A 21,495-nucleotide genomic window follows, 5' to 3' on the forward strand; every position below is an offset into this window, starting at 1 on the left:
CACTACATGAATATGTAATAAAAAATGGGGATTCCGATTTTAAAAAATGCAGTTGATATCAGTTTGACCTATGGCAGTGCCATCTGGTTTACCCCTTCAAGCTAGAAGAGAGTCATTCTTTGTAGTTTTTTCATTTGATGCTTATTTTGTGAGATATTTGGTCCGGTCACTATCAGTGGACCACCCTGTATACTGATGTCAAATAAACTAGTGTGCTCTATATAGTAGATTTCCCCCAACCCCCCTTTTTATAATTTTTGCCTCAAAATAGTTGTTGGTGGAGACTTGTCCATTATCTATTAAACATTTTCTGAACTTATGTTGCAGTTTTTATATTGAAAACTGCATTAAATTAAATGTGGCATACAGGCTAGGCTACACTAAAAGTCAAACATTTACCAAAACCATTTGTTGGCTTCAACAGATTGCAACCTTTCAACATAAGTTAGACTTCATGCTTTGTGACTGGTTAGTCTTTCACCACAGCCAAGATTTCAGTGGGAGGAGAGGGGGCAATTCATTATAACACTCCAGTCAGTTGTTCACAGTGCTGTTGAAACAGCAGTAGGGAGGTAAGATGGTTCAGTGAAATTTGAGTGAGACATTGCCTTTTGTCAGACATTGCTGTGGGTTGTTATTAAGACATTGTTAGCACAGATCTGTATTTATTTATTTCACTTTTATTTCTTTTTGTCTGCAGCAAGTCGATGGACTCCAAGAACAAGAAAAAGGAAAACAGTCCCTTGGTACAACGAAGAAGGGAATTGGGCCAACATATTCATCGAAAGCAACACGCAATGGAATTCGTGTTGCTGATTTAATAGGAGATTTTGAAATATTTGCTGAAAAGTAAGTAAATAAATTCACAACTATGCCTCCAAACAGAACTGTAGATAGATGTCCAAACCCACCAAAGTCTTGTTTAACTTAAAGTATCAATTGAGCCTTAAAGAAACTGTATGATAGTGGTTAACGTTTTATTCCTAGCATGACTAGTTGTACAAGGCAAATCATAGAAATGGTGTATACACAATTCTGTTTTGAGAAACTATAAAATTGGTTTTTTTTTTTTTTGTTAAATTCGTGTACATTTATCAGCTTAATAGAGTTCTAAATATTAATATGATAAATAGAAATCTAAACTCTAAATCAGTAAGAGAAGATTCTTGCAGCACTTTCCACTGCGGTGCATGAAAGAGCTTCAAGTTTCTTCACTGCTACTGTCCTTGCCTGACAAACTACTTTATTTGCTACTTTCTTTCATCTGTCCTATTCTTTGATCTTTGTCTCTTTTCCACACCATGGTTCAAAATTTTTTAAAGTCTGATGTTACTAATTTAACAGGCTCAACCATGTCTCATTCTATAAGTGTTCATTTTGATCAGTGATACATGTTTCAGTTCGTGCCCATACATGTTAAGTGGCATTGAAGTGGCAGATGAAATTGTTGGGGGATGATGTGTCTGTGGTTTTGTGCTATGGAATCAGTTACGTACTGTATTCTGTGATTAATATCTTCCTCTTGATTCTAAAACTTTCATTTCATTCAACCAGACCAAAATTTATTCCTTTCTTAGAGACAGTTTGCGTCTTTGACTACAGGTGATGGTACAGCACATTACCCTTCAGTTGCAGTATCAAACAGCTGCAGCTGAACAACAGTCCAGTCGATAAATGTATAAGCATCCATTTCTTGTAATACTTTGTAGTTAATTTTTTAAATTGTTGGTGACTGAAAAGATCAGCATAGTTTCAGGCAGAAACACTAAAAGTTAGCTGCAATTGATAGTTCTGTGTGTGGAGTTGCTCCGAAGCTTACAAATTTACTGCATTGTCCTCAGAACTGATCGTGGCCATTTGGTTCCTAGTCCAGTGGAAGGACTGAACCAGAGACCTCGAAGATTGTGGCAAGCTAGACTGTGATTTCCTGGACTTGCACTGCAGGGCAGAGAACTGTAGAGCCCCTAAATAGGTCAGATGTGCAATAAACATCAGATGTTGCTACCCAGATAGCTGACTGTGCCAGGTACACACAAGGGTTTTTAGATTGGGCAACCCTCCATCCAATACAGATAGTGACAGCTGTAGGAAACCAAGAAATATCAGTGTAAGATCGAAAGAAATGGCTCGCATTAAAGTCTTAAACTGCTGAAGCACTTGCAACAAAGTGCCAGAGTTTGAAGTGCTCATGAAAAGCAGTGAAGCTCGCATAATACTAGGTACAGAAAGCTGGTTGAAACCCGAAATTGAGAGCAGTGAAATTTTTGGGGAAATTTAAGTGTGTATTGAAAGGACAGGCAATTGGGAAGTGGGGGTGGTGTATTTGTCACAGTAGACAAGAAACTCAAGTACACCGAGATAGAAAAGCTGCATGTGAGATTGTTTGCGAATAATCAGTGTCAGGGGTGGGCATAAAGTAATTGGATCCTTCTATCACTCATCAGTCTCATTTCCTGATTTAATTGAAATTTTTGGAGAAAACCTCATTTCACTTGTACATAGGTTCCATAATCGTGCTGAAATCATCGGTGGAGACTTTAATCATTCAACATTTGGGAAAATTACAGTTTTGTTAGTGGTGGACTTGATAAGACATTTTGTGAAACTTCACTAAATGCCTTCTCTGAAAATTACCTAGAACAGATAGTTAGGAACCCCACTCATGATGGAAATATATTGGGTTTAATGGCAACAAACTGACCGGACATCTTTGAAAATGTCCACATCGAAACTGGTATCAGTGGTCATGATGCAGTAGAGGCAACAATGATTATGAAACTACATGTGACAACTAAACAAAGCAGAAAGATATATATGATCAGTAAACAATATAAAAAATCAGTAATGCCATATCTCAATGAGGAACTTTCAGCACAGATCAGAAGCATGCAGAGGCTAAAGAAACAGATAGCTGCATAATAGGTGTAAAACAGTGTAGGGCTATAAATAATGAGATGCTGAATGAAACGTAATTGGCTGTCAAGAGAGCAATGCATGATGATGTGATGCCTTCAGTGACTACTGTAGCAGAATATTGTCAAGTGATCGTTCACAGAACCAAAAGAAATTCTGGCTGTATGTAAAGGCTGTTAATGGCATCAAAGTTAGTGCCCAGTCCATAACAAATGAGACAGGAAATGAAGTTGAGGATAGCAAAGTAAAATCTGAACTGCGTAACTCCATTTTCAGATGTTCCAATTGCACCAGTTTAATTCTCATGCCACTAAAAAGATAAATGCAGTAAGGGTTAGTGTTGAGAAACAGCTGAAATAATTGAAACTGAACAAAGCTCCATGCCCTGACGGAATCCCTGTCAGATTCCATCCTGAATTTGTGGCCAAGTGAGCCGCTCTTCTAACTATAGTGCATCAGAGATCCCTGGACAAAAAATTGTGTCCAGTTCTTGGAAAAAGGCAGTGGTCACATCTGTCTACAAGAAGGGTAGTAGAAGTGATCCACAAAATTACAGGCCCATATCATTAATGTCGATATGCAGCAGGATTTTGGATGTTGTGTTCAAACATTATGAATTATCTCGAAGAAAATGGTCTGTTGACACACAGTCAACGTGGGTCCAGAAAACATCATTGCTACAAAACACAACTAGCTCTTTTTTCGCATGAAGTGTTGAGTGTTATTGACAAGGGATTTCAGATTGATTCCGTATTTCTGGATGGCTTTTGACACTGTACCACACAAGCGGCTCATAGTGGAATTACGTGCTTACGGAATATCGTCTCAGTTATGTGAGTGGATTTGTGATTTCCTGTCAGGCGTCACAGTTTGTAGTAATTGATGGGAAGTCATCGAGAAAAACAGAAGTGATTTCTGGCATTTCCCAAGGTAGTGTTATAGGTCCTTTGCTGTTCCTTATCTATATAAATGATTTGAGAGACAATTTGAGCAGCTGTCTTTGGTTGTTTGCAGATGCCGCTGTCGTTTATCGACTAATAAAGTCATCAGAAGATCAAAACAAACTGAAAAAGATTTAGAAAAGATATCTGAATGGTGTGAAAAGTGGCAGGTGACCCTAAATAACGAAAAGTGTGAGTGCTAAAAGGAACTCGTTAAACTTCAGTTAGACGATTAATCAGTCTAATCTAAAAGCCGTAAATTTAACCAAATACCCAGGTATTACAATTACAAAAAACTTAAATTGGAAGGAACACACAGGAAATGTTGTGGGGAAAGCTAACCAAAGACTGTGTTTTATTGACAGGACACTTAGAAAATGCAACAGACCTACTAAGGAGACTGCCTACACTATGCTTGTCAGTCCTCTTTTAGAATACTGCAGTGTGGTGTGGGATCCTTACCAGATAGGACTGACGGAGTACATCGAAAAAGTTCAAAGAAAGGCAGCATGTTATGTATTATCGCGAAATATGGAGGAGACTGTCACAGAAATGCTACAGGATTTGGACTGGAAATCATTAAAAGAAAGGCGTTTTTCGTTGCGACGGAATCTTCCCACGAAATTCCAATCACCAATTTTCTCCTCCAAGTGCGAAAATATTTTGTTGACACTGACCTACATAGGGAGGAACGATCACCATGATAAATAAGGGAAATCAGAGCTCGTATGGAAAGATATAGGTGTTCATTCTTTCCGCACGCTATAAGAGATTGGAATAATAGAGAATCGTGAAGGTGGTTCGATGAACCCTCTGCTAGGCATTTAAATGTGATTTGCAGAGTATCCATGTAGATGTAAATGACTATAATATCAGTGAGTCACCATTGGAATCAGCCGGCTCATAAAAATACTTGGGTGTAACTGTTTGCAGGGATATGAAATAGAACAATCGTATAGGCTCGGTTGTGCGTAAAGCAGGTGCTAGACCTCAGTTTATTGGTAGAATACTGGAGAAGTGCATTTGCAAAGGAGATTTCTTACAAGTCACTCATGTGAGCTGTTCTAGGATATTGCTCGAGTGTGTGGGACCCATATCAGATAGGACTAAAGGGGGATATTGAACGTATACAGAGAAGGGCAGCATGAGTGGTCTCAGGTTTGTTTAATCTGTGGGAGAGTGTCACAGAGATTCTGAAGTGGGCAGACTCTTGAAGACAGATGGAAACTATCCTGAGAAAGTCTATGAACAAAGTTTCAAGAACCAGCTTTAAATGATTACTCCAGGGATATGCTACAAGCCCCTAAGTATTGCTCACTTAAGGATCGTAAGGATAAGATTAGAATAATTACTGTATGCACAGAGTCATTCAAACAGTCATTCTTTCCATGGTCCATATGTGAATGGAACAGGAAGAAAGCATAATAACTGGTACAATGGGGCGCACTCTCTGTCATGCACCTCATGGTGGTTTGCAAAGTATAGATGTAAATGTAAACATTAACTCATCTTCCAAATTGTTAAAAGAAGCTCGTACTTGAGAGGGAAAACATTGTAAGATATTCAGTGTTGGACATGTTTTTAGTACCATGAGATGTCATGTTTGTAGTATGCAGAAGTTTTGTTAAAGTCGTATCAATAACTTCGTGGTGAGTTAGATTATGATGATCAAGGTTTTAGTACTTCTGAATGTTGATGTTGTGTTTTACAAGTCTATTATAGTCCATCTCAAACGTCTTTTGGAAAATATCACTCATCAATTCTCACACTGCTGTATTGTTAAATTAAAGGAGGTTATCTCAAATATATAATAAGCATTACATACTAGATCAATTTCTGTATTTGAAAGATTTTACCGTAAAGTATTAAGATCTCTGTAAAAGGAGCACTATACAGAAATTCACAATTTGATTTAGTAAATTTTTGTATCCTAAGTAAATGTTGCTACTCTGTTTTGTGAAGATGATGGCCACCTAGTAATGTTTCTGTAAATTTCTGAAGATATGATAAAAAACTTATGATTCTATGGAAAATGAAAGAGGGAATGACAGTGTTACGAAAATGATAGATTGCTACTCACCATATAATGGAGACATTGACCCACAGGCAGGCACAACAGAAAGACTGCTAAACAAGTAAACTTTTGGCCAAAAGCTTACTTGTTTAGCAGTCTTTTTGTTGTGTCTGCTTCATGACTCTACATCTCCACTGTGTGGTAAGCAGCAGTCTATCCTTTTCATAATATTGTCTTTAAACTTATCATTCTTATACTTTCAGATTTGTTAACCATGTTAAGGTAAAGAAGTTAGTTTAGCCAGAGAGTTTTTCAGTATTACTAATTTTCATTGTCATTTGGTGTTCATTCCAAATATCAAAATATAATACTGGTGAATTCAACTTCACAATTAATTATTTACAAACGAACACAGTAAGGAGAGTAGCCTGCTTAAAAAATATTTTTTGTTGCAGACTGAAATCTCTAGTAAGAATGTACCAGAGAATGTTTCCTGAGCTTAAGGTTGATGTTGAGTCTGAATTAGTAAGGTACAAAAAATATGCTGAGCGAATTCGTCCATTTGTTGTTGAATCTGTTTCGTACCTGCATACAGCTTTGCGTATGGGGAAAAAGGTTTTAGTAGAAGGTGCAAATGCAGCAATGCTGGACATTGATTTTGGTAAGTCATTTCTGCATTATCTTTGTCTTGTAACAAAACTAACAGGGGCACATTTTTTAGTTTATGTATGAAGTAAACTGTGTACTTCTTAATGAGGCAGTATACATTTGTTTTAATTTTTATGAAATATGTTCCAATCTTACATTTATTTAATCATATTTAAGGCTTTGACAATCCTGTTTCATACGTGTAATTTGAAGAATTAAGGCATATCCAACTTAAAAGGAATAGTCCAATCTGACTTCCTGAAGCCGGCTGCTGTGGTCGAGTGGTTCTAGGCGCTTCAGTCCGGAACCACGCGGCTGCTATGGTCGCAGGTTCAAATCCTGCCTTGGGCATTGATGTGTGTGATGTCTTTAGGTTAGTTAGGTTTAAGTAGTTCTAAGTCTAGGGGACTGATGACCCCAGATGTTAAGTCCCATAGTGCTTAGAGCCATTTGAACTATTTTTGACTTGCTGTGAAACCCACACTAAAGTTTTAATGCAGGAAGAATACAACAAAAAAGACCTAATATTCTTCAGTAGCGCCCATACATGGTCTGCACTTAGGCGAGCCCTCCACAGTGTGACTTTACTTTCGCAGTATCAGCATATCACAGCACACTCAGTTTCAGCTGCTACTATACAGTGCAAGCATTTTCAAAAATTGTTGAAGTTACTCGTATCTGTCATGCGGAAAACAGCTAATGACAGCGTTTTGTGCAGCCTTTCCTACCTAGCGCATGATCGGCCGTGGGGAGAGTGTTGCACCATGTACTGCAACATATTCAGAGTGACAAATGAATTTGGAGCACCTAAACCATACAAAAATGTCAAGTATCATTGTTTTGAACAAGAGGCACTTCATATTGACAGCTAAAGTGTTGCATATATAATTCTAAGGTGACTAGCAAAAGAAAATAATTCAAGGCAGTGTTTGGTGTTACATTAGACAACTTTCATCAGTGGTCGTCAGTGAATCAAAATCAGCCAGACGTATGGATCAAAGTGCAAAGTGGTCAATGGAATCCAAACAAATCATATGATGGTAATCTGGTGGTAACACAGATACATAAAAATAATATAAAGGTGTGATGAGTGGCTAGTTTAAAGAACTGAAGGGACACTTAAAGTGAAGTGGCACAATAGCCCAAAAACGAACACCTGGAAGACGTGTGTCAAGCAAGTGGCTCATTAAAGGAGATGATTAAAGTAAACATCCTACTAATTCCAGTCTGTGCGTATTCCCAGAACGTGGGAGGCGACTGTGGGTGCTGCGATATGCTGATACTGCAAAAGTAAACAGACAGCCTGTGGACAAGTGGAGATCATGTGTGGGTGCTAGCGAAGAATAGTTGATCTTTTGAGGAGTGCCTGAAATAACCAAACAAGAACAAGGAATGTTCAAATACCATATCTTAAAACTTGTTTAGGAAATATAACAGCGACAATTAACATGTATTAAAATGCATCACTAATAACGCCCATATAGTGGTGGTAGCCTAAGAGAAACAACATGAACTAAGGATATTTAGTGACTTAAATGAAGACCACTAGATACATACCTTATAGCAAGGAGAATAGATCCAGTTGAAAGGAATAAAAACATCCACCAAATAAACCTTAAAAATCTAAAATATAAATAATAAAATTCTTTTCAGAACCTTTGCTTTTCACAATTCAGAACTTAAAAACCTTAGAATAGTTAATTTTAACAAGTTTTTAAAATGTACTTGAAAGCATGGTATTTAAAAAAACTAGACTTGTCCGTTATAACCATAGAGTAGCATATAAACCGTTAAGAGAAAAACAGAGCGAAAGGGAGGGGGGGGGGGGGGGGGGAGACTATGGTGCGGGAGGAGTAAATGGGAAAGGCCAAGGGGGAAAGGACAGCATGATGTTAACTCACTTTTACTTAGATGCTATAGTATCTTAGGAAAGTTCTGTTGCTAGGTAGCAGCCATGGAAGAGGCGTGGGCCAGATTTTACAGGAAAAATTAGGTGACGTGTACCAGGTCACAAACTTTTTCAAGCCAAGTGCATATCTTAGCCAGGTGGTAGAGGATATAGGTTCCTTGTGCAAGGATTTTTCAAAGCAGGATCATGTGATGATGGTGGGTGGGAATGGGAAACAGTATTGGTAGGGATCAGGGCTACAATATTGAGTGTGACCTGGTGAAAATAGCCTCTGCAACAACTCATACCAATGTTGGGCTGCTGCCTGCTTTCGTGCGGCATCTGGTGCCTGCTTTCGTGCGGCATGATCAGCCCTAGTTGAACTGCTCTGTCAGGAGGATAAATACGGAGTTGGATTAGTTGCGTAGGGTGGCCACTCTGTCAGACATTGGATTGGTTCCTATCGAGGCTATTGATGGGGGATTTCACAAGGCATGGCCTACACCTCAATAGGAAAGGGAAGGGTAAATTGGCAGGGTTGTTAGTGAAATCCATAAGGGGGGACACTAGTACTCGTGGATGTACCTCTTTTTTTAGACTATACCAGTGTCCAATGAGCTCAGGCAGGCAGGTGCTAAAGAGGTACAAAACTCACAAGATTCTCACAACAGTAAATAAAATAATGATGTTACCGTATTTAACCAAAATATTGGTCGACTAAAGAAAAAGTAGATTCTCACAAAAGTAAAGAAAAAAATAATGTTACTATTTTTCACCAAAATATTCCAGGATTGAAGAATAAAGTAGGTGAGCTCCTGGTTTGTTTGGATGACATTGAATGTGATAATGTAATAGCTATACTATGCCTGTCTGAGAATCACATTGTGTCAGATACGGAAAAGGTAAATATCAGTGGTTATAAACTAGCTGCACATATGAGTAGAGAGAATAAGGTGAGAGGAGGAGTTGTCATATATTTCAAAAGTTATCACTGTCTAAAAAGCTTAGATACAAAAACATTTTGTCTAGAGCAACATATAGAAGCATGTGCCTGTCAACTTAAACTGAAGGAGGGCTCTTTTATAATTGTAACAGTATATAGGTCTCCTTCAGGAAACTTTTATTTATTCCTGGAGAACTTGGATGCCTTGTTGTGCTATCTGTCAGATAGGGGAAAGCAAATTATTATTTGTGGGGACTTCATTGTTGATTCACTGAAAGAGTGTAATAGGAAGAATGACCTAGAAGTCTTGCTCGGTTCTTTCAGTTTGACATCTGTCATTAATTTTCCTACTCAGGTTGTAAAGGACAGCAGCACATTGATAGATAACACTTTTATAGACCAAGATAAGTTTAAAAACAAATTCTTGTCCTGTTGAGAATGGCCTTTCTGATCATGGTGCTCAGCTAGTTACAGTATATGACATAGCTCCATTCAGTAATTCAAAACTACACTCCAAAGTTGTGCAACCAATTAAATTTCTGAGGAAATCTTCAGCAGTTAGACTGGGATGAGGTGTACAAGGAACCTGATGCTAATTTAAAATATAACTTATTTCATGATACACTTGTAAGAGAATTTGAAAACTGTTTCCCCAAGAAAGCAGTTAAATCTAATTATAAGAAACCATGTAAAAAACCTTGGCTTACTAAAGGAATAAAAATATCTTGTAACCACAAAAAGGAACTGTACCTAACGAGAAAGAGTAATGACCCAGAAACAGCCAAATATTATAAAAAAACTATTGTGCTACATTGAGACGAGTTATTAAAAAGTCCAGAAGCATGTGCATCACGTCTGAGATTAATACCTCTGATAACAAAATCGAAACAATTTGGAATATTATTGCAAGGGAGACAGGGCAACCAAGAGTACAGGATGACGGCACCATCAAAGCGAATGGAAACTTGACAAACAACAAGCCGGAAGTCGAAAACATTTTGAATAATCATTTTTTAAATGTTGTAGAGAAAATAGGATCTAAATGTTCATAAGAAGAAGCAAGGCAGTTAATGGAAGAGGCCTTAACCACACAATTTGATAGAATTGAAATTCCACCCACCTCTCCTTCTGAAATTAGGAAGATGATAAACCCCCTCAAAAATAAAAGCTCATGTGGAATTGATGGCATTTCCAGCAGGATAATAAAAGCTTGTTCCCAAGAGATAAGTGGGATTCTTAGCCACATATGTAATAGCTCTCTGAAGCAGGGTATTTTCCCAGATAGACTGAAGCATGGCATTGTTAAACCACTGCATAAAAAAGGGGATACGTCTGATGTCAACAACTACTGCCCAATCTCTCTTCTGACTGCCTTATCCAAAATTCTTGAAAATGTAATGTATTGTAGAGTAGCTTCACACCTTTGTAAAAATAAAGTTTTAAGATAATGTCAGTTTGGTTTCCAGAAAGGTTTTTCAATGGAAAATGCTATATATACTTTCACTAACAAAATATTAAATGCTCTGAGTGACCGGAAGTTACCCGTCGGGATTTTTTGTAATCCCTCAAAGGCTTTTGATTTTGTAAATTATGGAATACTTCTAGATAAGCTCAAGTGCTGTGGTATGAATGGGACAGCGCTCAAATGGTTTAGATCATACCTAACTGGAAGAGTGCAGAAAGTTGACATAAGCAGTTCACATAATATGCAAAAAACTGGCGAGTTCTCAAACTGGGGAACAATCAAGAATGGGGTGCCGCATGGTTTGGTCTTGGGTCCTCTGCTGTTCTTAATATATATCAATGACTTGCCATTCTATATTCACGAAGATGCAAAGCTGGTACTTTTGCCGATGATACAAGTATAGCTATCACACCCAACAGACAAGAATTAACTGGTGAAATTGTAAACGAAGTTTTTCAGAAAATCATTAAGTGGTTCTCTGCAAATGGGCTGTCATTAAACTTCGACAAAACGCAGTACATACAGTTCCACACAGTAAATGGAATGACACCATTAATAAATGTAGACTCTGATCAGAAATCGGTAGCTAAGGTAGAATATTCAAAATTTCTAGGTGTATGCATTGGGGGGTTTAACTGGGAAAAACACATGGAAGATCTGCTGAAACGTTTGCAAATTTTGGTGATTTACATCTCAGTAAATTAGCTTACCACGCCTGTTTTCATTCTCTGCTTTCGTATGGCATCATATTCTGGGGTAGCTCATCATTGAGTAAAAGTGTGTTCATTGCACAAAAATGTGTAATCAGAATAATTGCTGGAGCTCATCAAGATCATCCTGCAGACACTTACTTAAAGAGCTAGAGATCTTCACTGTAGCCTCACAATATATATATATATATATATATATAAACAAAGATGAGGTGACTTACCGAACAAAAGCGCTGGCAGGTCGATAGACACACAAACAAACACAAACATACACACAAAATTCAAGCTTTCGCAACAAACTGTTGCCTCATCAGGAAAGAGGGAAGGAGAGGGAAAGACGAAAGGATGTGTGTATGTGTGGATGGATATGTGTGTGTGTGCGAGTGTATACCTGTCCTTTTTTCCCCCTAAGGTAAGTCTTTCCGCTCCCGGGATTGGAATGACTCCTTACCCTCTCCCTTAAAACCCACATCCTTTCGTCTTTCCCTCTCCTTCCCTCTTTCCTGATGAGGCAACAGTTTGTTGCGAAAGCTTGAATTTTGTGTGTATGTTTGTGTTTGTTTGTGTGTCTATCGACCTGCCAGCGCTTTTGTTCGGTAAGTCACCTCATCTTTGTTTTTATATATAATTTTTCCCACGTGGAATGTTTCCTTCCATTATATATATATATTCACTTATGAAATTTGTTATTAACAATCCGAACGAATTCAAAAGTAATAGCAGTGTACATATTTCAATGTCTTCTTAGGTGAAAAATTACTTTCATAAATAAAAAGTAATTCTCAGAAAAATCGGGCGAACATATTGTGTGTTTACGATAAGTTGAGCTTCAGCACAGGGAAAGCAGGAAATGGAGGAGGAGGTCACTTCGTTAAATATTGGTGCAAGAGGGGAAATGTTTTGCTATGCTCGTTTTGTATTATCACGTAATAGGGGAGAGAGTGTGGCAGATATGATACGCGAGTTGGGATGGAAGTCATTAAAGCAAAGACGTTTTTCGTTGCGGCGAGATATATTTACGAAATTTCAGTCACCAACTTTCTCTTCCAAATGCGAAAATGTTTTGTTGAGCCCAACCTACATAGGTAGGAATGATCATCAAAATAAAATAAGAGAAATCAGAGCTCGAACAGAAAGGTTTAGGTGTTCGTTTTTCCCGCACGCTGTTTGGGAGTGGAATGGTAGAGAGATACTATGATTGTGGTTCGATGAACCCTCTGCCAAGCACTTAAATGTGAATTGCAGAGTAATCATGTAGATGTATGCTGTATTAATTTTGGTTCAGACGGTGTTAGGATTTGCATTCGTTTCTCATAAGTTACTCTATTGTTATACAAACTTGAAATGCATCTCTAAAGTGTAAACCTTTGGTGGTCCACTATAAGTGGCATGTGGAAATAACAATGTATGAGAAAGCGTATTGTAAACACATCTGCGTTCAAACATGGTGCTTATTTGTGGTAATGAGTAAGAAAATAAATTAAATTAAGCCTGTTATAACACAATTATTCAGTGATTTGTTAAGGTTTGTGGTGTCAGTAAACAGAACAAAAATGACATAACGTCTTCAGATTTCTACCTACAAGAGGGGAGGTGGGGGGAGGTGAAGCTGTTAAGAACAACCTTAAAAGCTCTACCAACTTGAACTGTACATACATGTACCACTCAAGAGAATGAACCGAAACTCAGCATGGCATTGAAAAGGTAATAAAGGAAACATTTAAAAAATATATTACGTATGTGTGCCATACATTCTGTATAGTGATGACCTGCAATTTTGGTCACTTTAACATCAGTGAAACTAATTTTTTGTTCATTATAAAGTGGCAAGTCAGTGCCAGTTTGTCTTCACTTGTGTTGCTTGTCCACATGTCCATTGCAACACTTAAACAGTTACATTTTGTAATGACTTCTTCTAATAATTTATTTTTTATCTCCTCATATATTTGGATCAGCGTCTATGGCATGAACAGATTTTGTAAAACCTTGATGGCCGAAGTTCTGTATGGCAGCATTTCGGTAGCGATCATTTGTGCATAAAGAGAATAAAGTTCTTTTTTTACTTTTGAAATAGTGTTGTACAACTGACTTGTGTTAAAATTATTTTTTAAAGAGCTTCTCAATTTTTTTATTTTTTTAGTTTTTTTTTCACTTGCTCTAGCTCATAATTTGATCCCTCACCTTTCATTTTTATTACTAATCCATGCTTCTGTAGTTTTTTACCATGCTTCCTTTTTAAGTGGCCTTTTAAATTAGTCGTATTCCCTGAATTTTTTAATTCTGTACTACTGATGGTACTCTTCACAAACTGACTGTTATCTGCCACTTTCTTGAAAAAAGTTCACACAGATAATTGTTTTTTTTGGTATTCATTTTCAAAACAATAACAAAAAGGAAATGTTTCCATGAACCATGGACCTTGCCGTTGGTGGGGAGGCTTGCGTGCCTCAGCGATACAGATAGCCGTACTGTAGGTGCAACCACAACGGAGGGGTATCAGTTGAGAGGCCAGACAAACGTGTGGTTCCTGAAGAGGGGCAGCAGCCTTTTCAGTAGTTGCAAGGGCAACAGTCTGGATGATTGACTGATCTGGCCTTGTAACAATAACCAAAACGGCCTTGCTGTGCTGGTACTGCGAATGGCTGAAAGCAAGGGGAAACTACAGCTGTAATTTTTCCCGAGGGCATGCAGCTGTACTGTATGATTAAATGATGATGGCGTCCTCTTGGGTAAAATATTCCGGAGGTAAAATAGTCCCCCATTCGGATCTGCGGGTGGGGACTACTCAAGAGGACGTCGTTATCAGGAGAAAGAAAACTGGCGTTCTACGGTTTGGAGTGTGGAATGTCAGATCCCTTAATCGGGCAGGTAGGTTAGAAAATTTAAAAAGGGAAATGGATAGATTAAAGTTAGATATAGTGGGAATTAGTGAAGTTCGGTGGCAGGAGGAACAAGACTTCTGGGTTATAAACACAAAATCAAATAGGGGTAATGCAGGAGTAGGTTTAATAATGAATAGGTAAATAGGAATGGGGTAAGCTGCTACAAACAGCATAGTGAACGCATTATTGTGGCCAAGATAGATACGAAGCCCACACCTTCTACAGTAGTACAAGTTTATATGCCAACTAGCTCTGCAGATGACGAAGAAATTGAAGAAATGTATGATGAAATAAAACAAATTATTCAGATAGTGAAGGGAGACGAAAATTTAATAGTCATGGGTGACTGGAATTCGAGTGTGGGAAAAGGGAGAGAAGGAAACGTAGTAGGTGAATATGGATTGGGGCTAAGAAATGAAAGGGGAAGTTGCCTGGTAGAATTTTGCACAGAGCACAACATAATCATAGCTAACACTTGGTTTAAGAACCATGAAAGAAGGTTGTATACATGGAAGAACCCTGGAGATACTAAAAGGTATCAGATAGATTATATAATGGTAAGACAGAGATTTAGGAACCAGGTTTTAAATTGTAAGACATTTCCAGGGGCAGATGTGGACTCTGACCACAATCTATTGGTTAGGACCTGTAGATTAAAAATGAAGAAACTGAAAAAAGGTGGGGATTTAAGGAGATGGGACCTGGATAAACTGAAAGAACCATAGGTTGTACAGAGTTTCAGGGAGAGCATAAGGGAACAATTGACAGGAATGGGGGAAAGAAATACAGTAGAAGAAGAATGGGTAGCTTTGAGGGATGAAGTAGTGAAGGCAGCAGAGGATCAAGTAGGTAAAAAGACGAGGACTAGTAGAAATCCTTGGGTAACAGAAGAAATATTGAATTTAATTGATGAAAGGAGAAAATATATAAATGCAGTAAATGAAGCAGGCAAAAAGGAATACAAACGTCTCAAAAATGAGAAGTGCAAAATGGCTAAGCAGGGATGGCTAGCGGACAATGTAAGGATGTAGAGGCTTATCTCACTAGGGGTAAGATAGATACTGCCTACAGGAAAATTAAAGAGACCTTTGGAGATAAGAGAACGACTTGTATGAATATCAAGAGCTCATATGGAAACCCAGCTCTAAGCAAAGAAGGGAAAGCAGAAAGATGGAAGGAGTATATAGAGGGTCTATACAAGGGCGATGTACTTGAGGACAATATTATGGAAATGGAAGAGGATGTAGATGAAGATGGAATGGGAGATAGGATACTGCGTGAAGAGTTTGACAGAGCTCTGAAAGACATGAGTCGAAACAAGGCCCCGGGAGTAGACAACATTCCATTGGAACTACTGACGGCCTTGGGAGAGCCAGTCCTGACAAAACTCTACCATCTGGTGAGCAAGATGTATGAAACAGGCGAAATACCCCCAGACTTCAAGAAGAATATAATAATTCCGATCCCAAAGAAAGCAGGTGTTGACAGATGTGAAAATTACCGAACAATCAGTTTAATAAGCCACAGCTGCAAAATACCAACACGAATTCTTTACAGACGAATGGAAAAACCAGTAGAAGCCGACCTCGGCGAAGATCAGTTTGGATTCCGTAGAAACACTGGAACACGTGAGGCAATACTGACCTTACGACTTATCTTAGAAGAAAGATTAAGGAAAGGCAAACCTACGTTTCTAGCATTTGTAGACTTACAGAAAGCTTTTGACAATGTTGACTGGAATACTCTCTTTCAAACTCTAAAGGTGGCAGGGTTAAAATACAGGGAGCGGCAGGCTATTTACAATTTGTACAGAAACCAGATGGCAGTTATATGAGTCGAGGGACATAAAAGGGAAGCTGTGGTTGGGAAGGGAGTAAGACAGGGTTGTAGCCTCTCCCCGATGTTATTCAATCTGTATATTGAGCAAGCAGTAAAAAAAAACAAAAGAAAAATTCGGAGTAGGTATTAAAACCCGTGGAGACGAAATAAAAACTTTGAGGTTTGCCGATGACATTGTAATTCTGTCGGAGACAGCAAAGGACTTGGAAGAGCAGTTGAATGGAATGGACAGTGTCTTGAAAGGAGGATATAAGATGAACATCAACAAAAGCAAAACGAGGATAATGGAATGTAGTCGAATTAAGTCGGGTGATGCTGAGGGAATTAGATTATGAAATGAGACACTTAAAGTAGTAAAGGAGTTTTGCTATTTGGGGAGCAAAATAACTGATGGTGGTCGAAGTAGAGAGGATATAAAATGTAGGCTGGCAATGGCAAGGAAAGCGTTTCTGAAGAAGAGAGATTTGTTAACACCGAGTGTAGATGTAAGTGTGAGGAAGTCATTTCTGAAAGTATTTGTATGGAGTGTAGCCATGTATGGAAGTGAAACATGGACGATAAATAGTTTGGACAAGAAGAGAATAGAAGCTTTCGAAATGTGGTGCTACAGGAGAATGCTGAAGATTAGATGGGTAGACCACATAACTAATGAGGAAGTATTGAATAGGATTGGGGAGAAGAGAAGTTTGTGGCACAACTTGACCAGAAGAAGGGATCGGTTGGTAGGACATGTTCTGAGGCATCAAGGGATCACCAATTTAGTGTTGGAGGGCAGCGTGGAGGGTAAAAATCGTAGAGGGAGACCAAGAGATGAACACACTAAGCAGATTCAGAAGGATGTAGGTTGCAGTAGGTACTGGGAGATGAAGTGGCCTGCACAGGATAGAGTAGCATGGAGAGCTGCATCAAACCAGTCTCAGGACTGAAGACAACAACAACAACAACAAACAAAAATCTCTATTTATGCACTTATCACATAAACAAAGTAATCTTCAAAGTGCTGGATTTCCTTTGCCAACAGACTTTCGGCACCACACAAGAAGTCCTGATCGTTTCATGTCAGCACCATTCGGAGCACTTCGTGGCGACGGTGCTCTTTATCTCACTGCTGCCAACAGCAATTCAACAGTTGTGGCTTTATAGTTGTGTGACAAAGAATAATCATGTTGTTGTGTGATGTTTAAATACTGAAACGAGTGAAGAAGCCTTTGTTGGCACACTGAGGTCACCTCCTTTGATACCTTAAAGAACTAGAACTTTCGGGGCAGCATTCTTTCTCATGACACTTGAAAAATTATTAATCAGGTCACAGGATGCTGTAAACTTGAAAACACAAAAATGAAAATGGTGAGTTAATTCACTCACTTCACAAGTTTCAAACAAGGGGTTTCATTATTATTGGGCAAGAGCTTAAGAAATATGTACAGGATTACTAGTTTTTACAAAAACATTCCAAGATGTTCACTGTCAACTCGTGGCAAGAAGAGATCAGTTCTATCTCACATCCATTGAAACATTCACGTTTTGCCTGAATTACTTATGAATATGCATTGCAACACTGTGAAAGTAGATGGCATATAAGTATAGTTGTTTATTTTAGTGTTTATGTCCAGCCACCATACAAATACAAACTTTGACATTCGATACATTGTGCTTTTACTGTATTAAGTTTTGCGGGAACTTGTGCGTCCTTGAAGGAGCAAGATCTGCAAATTGAACACAACACAGGTAACCAACATAAGGACAATATTTGTGCTTCTACAAAGGCAGAAGTGATGCGGGGGTTAGGATTGTGTTGATGTTTTGTGTTTTCAAATATCCCTACACATTAACATGTAAGATTGAAATCACTTCTAAGTTTACTATGAGGACTCAGAAACATAAGAGGATAACAGCAGTGTGTTTAATAACAATAATAATCATATTTGTTTTAAAATGCCTTGTGCAGTACAATCACAAACACTTAACAAATCTTTAAGATGTAATTTTTTTCCTGTACTAACTGCATTGTATTACAGCAACCTTTTTTACATTTCTATTCCTTGCTACAAGTAAGAATGCTCACACATTTAAAGATGATAATCTGCATAATGTGCATTCATGAATCCATTTGATTCGTGTGTGTAATTTTCACCATAAGCATGTGGTCAGTACAACAGGCTTACTACCATGAGTTATCGCTGGAAGACAAACAAGGAAATTTGCTCTCTTACGACCCCTCCCCCCATATTGACCAATCTATTAACATATGGGCCCCACCATATTTGTTGCTGGTTAACTACCTCCATGTAATGTACTTCCCCTATGCACTCCACATGCCATGGAGGTAATAGAATCAAACAATTTTTTATGTGTCAATCAAAGAAGAATTACATTATAAACAATATGACTATTAGTAGTTAAACCAGACAACTGGTAGTGATGATACTGCCGACATCATTGATTAATCGATTGTTTACTGATTTTTAAGAAACACTATCTAGATACTTAACATGTGGCCTTTGTTTTTGCCTAAGTTTCTGGGTAGGTCAGTGACAAAATGCCCCTGCTTTTGAAAGTGGGTACTGAAGGCAGATTTAGGGGCAGAAATCCTGAGGTGTTCTTTGAACCTAGTAGAAAATCCCATCAGTTTGTCCAGTGTATCACATGGGGCAACCACGATGAGTAGTGTAATATACCTAGTTGTGTTGCATTTGTGTGGTCCCTGTGCTTGTACTTTGTATTGGCGTTACTGGGAATGAAAAGCTGTTCATTGGTTTTGGAGCATTAGTATCTTCTGACCCTCTTGGAAATAGTGCCAAATTTTATGATGTGTGTTACAAATTCCTCCTCCCTCTCCCCCCCCCCCCCCCCCCCCCCCCTTTCCTCCAAATATTGGAACTGATACAATTCTTGGCCAGTAGGTTAGCTTTCTATCTTGTCTTTCTGACGATACCCCAAGTCATACTATTGCTGAACTCACTATTGTAACCATTTATATAGGCTATGCACTGTATAATTTGAAATTTGTTATTGAAATCTTTCCTTGACAACAGGACCTGTGGAGGCTTTATAGTAAAGACCTGAAAGCTGACTTCTTGTACTTCATCAGGTGGTTGGAGGAACTGTGGTTCACTATATCAGTGGTGGTTTCATTTCTGTAAATATAAGATCCGATCTTGGTTCTGCATAAGGTAGTATTAAGATTTAAATAGGCCAACATTCTCTTCTCATTGTGAAATGAGTCCTCTTGTGTAAGCCATTTAACTCATTTATGAACTAACAGCATTCCTCGTGCAACCCACCGAAGGCACTTTCTGGTGCCTCAGAAGAAAGGAATATTGTTACATTGACAGTAATAGTAGTAAAAAATAATCTACCACTGGAAAATCCAGGATAGAATGTAACAATATTGTGAAAGGGATAGTTGCTACTCAGCATATAGCGGAGATGCTGAGTTGGAGATAGGCACAACAGAAAGACTGTCGCACAAGAAGCTTTTGCAAGGCCCCCCCCCCCCCCCCCCCCCCCGCTCTCTCTCTCTCTCTCTCTCTCTCTCTCTCTCTCTCTCTCTCTCTCTCTCTCACACACACACACACACACACACACACACACACACACACACACACACACACCAGTCTCTGTCAGCTGAAGTCATACACTTACAAAAAAAATAAGTAATAAAAATTAATTTTTCATCTTGGGCCCTGAAGTTGCAGTTTTTTCCTTCTAAGCACTGTTAGTCTGCAATCTGTTTGCTGCATGTGTATTGTGGTGCAAAAAGGATGATTTGTTGGATGTGTTGCATGTCCCATTTCACATAATAAGTCTGCCTATTCTTTGTCATTGGTTAATAGTCTGAGGGATCTGGAAGATCCAACTACTACTTTAGCATACGATTTATCTAATTCATATATGCATCCTAATATGTAATGCTTTCGAATGCCGTTAGTTGTCTGATTACTTAGGTTTGTGCATACGGAGCTGAAAAGTTAACAGCCTTTTGGGGCTAGTGCTCAGTTTGGACGGAGAAAGAGGAATGGAGACCTTTCTCTCATCCAGTCATGGCTTCTTTTATGCTTATGTGAGGTCTTGCTTGATACTGTGTTGAATTATGAATTACTTCCAAAAAAATGAAATAGTTACTACTCATAGCCTCTCTCTCTCTCTCTCTCTCTCTCTCTCTCTCTCTATATATATATATATATATATATATATAAAAACAAAGATGAGGTGACTTACCGAACAAAAGCGCTGGCAGGTCAATAGACACACAAAATTCAAGCTTTCGCAACAAACTGTTGCCTCATCAGGAAAGAGGGAAGGAGAGGGGAAGACGAAAGGAAGTGGGTTTTAAGGGAGAGGGTAAGGAGTCATTCCAATCCCGGGAGCGGAAAGACTTACCTTAGGGGGAAAAAAGGACAGGTATACACTCGCACACACGCACATATCCATCCACACATACAGACACAAGCTGTGTCTGTATGTGTGGATGGATATGTGCGTGTGTGCGAGTGTATACCTGTCCTTTTTTCCCCCTAAGGTAAGTCTTTCCGCTCCCGGGATTGGAATGACTCCTTACCCTCTCCCTTAAAACCCACTTCCTTTCGTCTTCCCCTCTCCTTCCCTCTTTCCTGATGAGGCAACAGTTTGTTGCGAAAGCTTGAATTTTGTGTGTATGTTTGTGTTTGTTTGTGTGTCTATTGACCTGCCAGCGCTTTTGTTCGGTAAGTCACCTCATCTTTGTTTTTATATATAATTTTTCCCACGTGGAATGTTTCCTTCCATTATATATATATATATATATATATATATATATATATATATATATATATATATCCCTCTACCCCCCCTCTCCCTCCCCACCACTAAATGTTAAATTTTTGACATCCTTAAACTTATGATGAAATAATGGCACAAATAGAGCTCTAAAGTAGTTTGGAAAATAATAGCAAAATATGTACAAAATAGGGCTTCCTTAGGATATAGACATTATTGTTTTCTCAAACTTTTTGTTTGTTGAATTATTCAGGGACCTACCCGTATGTGACATCATCAAACTGCAGCATAGGTGGTGTGTGTACTGGACTAGGTCTTCCACCTTGTAATATTGGAGATGTAATTGGAGTGGTTAAAGCTTACACAACAAGAGTTGGAGATGGACCCTTTCCAACAGAGCTATTAGATGTAAGTAGAAATTTTTGTTTAGCTTTTTTCATGTAATATATTGTAAAGAAAGTATTAATGGTCATTTCACATCAGTGGCCTACTTT

At 38.5% G+C, this 21,495-nt stretch overlaps 1 protein-coding gene across 2 annotated transcripts in view; it reads left to right on the top strand.

Annotated features, from left to right (window-relative positions):
• Positions 1 to 21,495, top strand: part of LOC126481291 (adenylosuccinate synthetase) — a 64,750-nt gene that overhangs the window by 24,817 nt on the left and 18,438 nt on the right. For both annotated transcript variants that reach the window (XM_050104946.1, XM_050104937.1), the window contains 3 exons: positions 701 to 849; positions 6,324 to 6,529; positions 21,255 to 21,409. In XM_050104946.1, coding sequence (XP_049960903.1) covers positions 701 to 849; positions 6,324 to 6,529; positions 21,255 to 21,409 — 510 coding nt within the window. The remainder of the gene's footprint in view (positions 1 to 700; positions 850 to 6,323; positions 6,530 to 21,254; positions 21,410 to 21,495) is intronic.

Source organism: Schistocerca serialis, chromosome 1, assembly GCF_023864345.2.
Source record: "Schistocerca serialis cubense isolate TAMUIC-IGC-003099 chromosome 1, iqSchSeri2.2, whole genome shotgun sequence".
NCBI lineage: Eukaryota > Metazoa > Arthropoda > Insecta > Orthoptera > Acrididae > Schistocerca > Schistocerca serialis.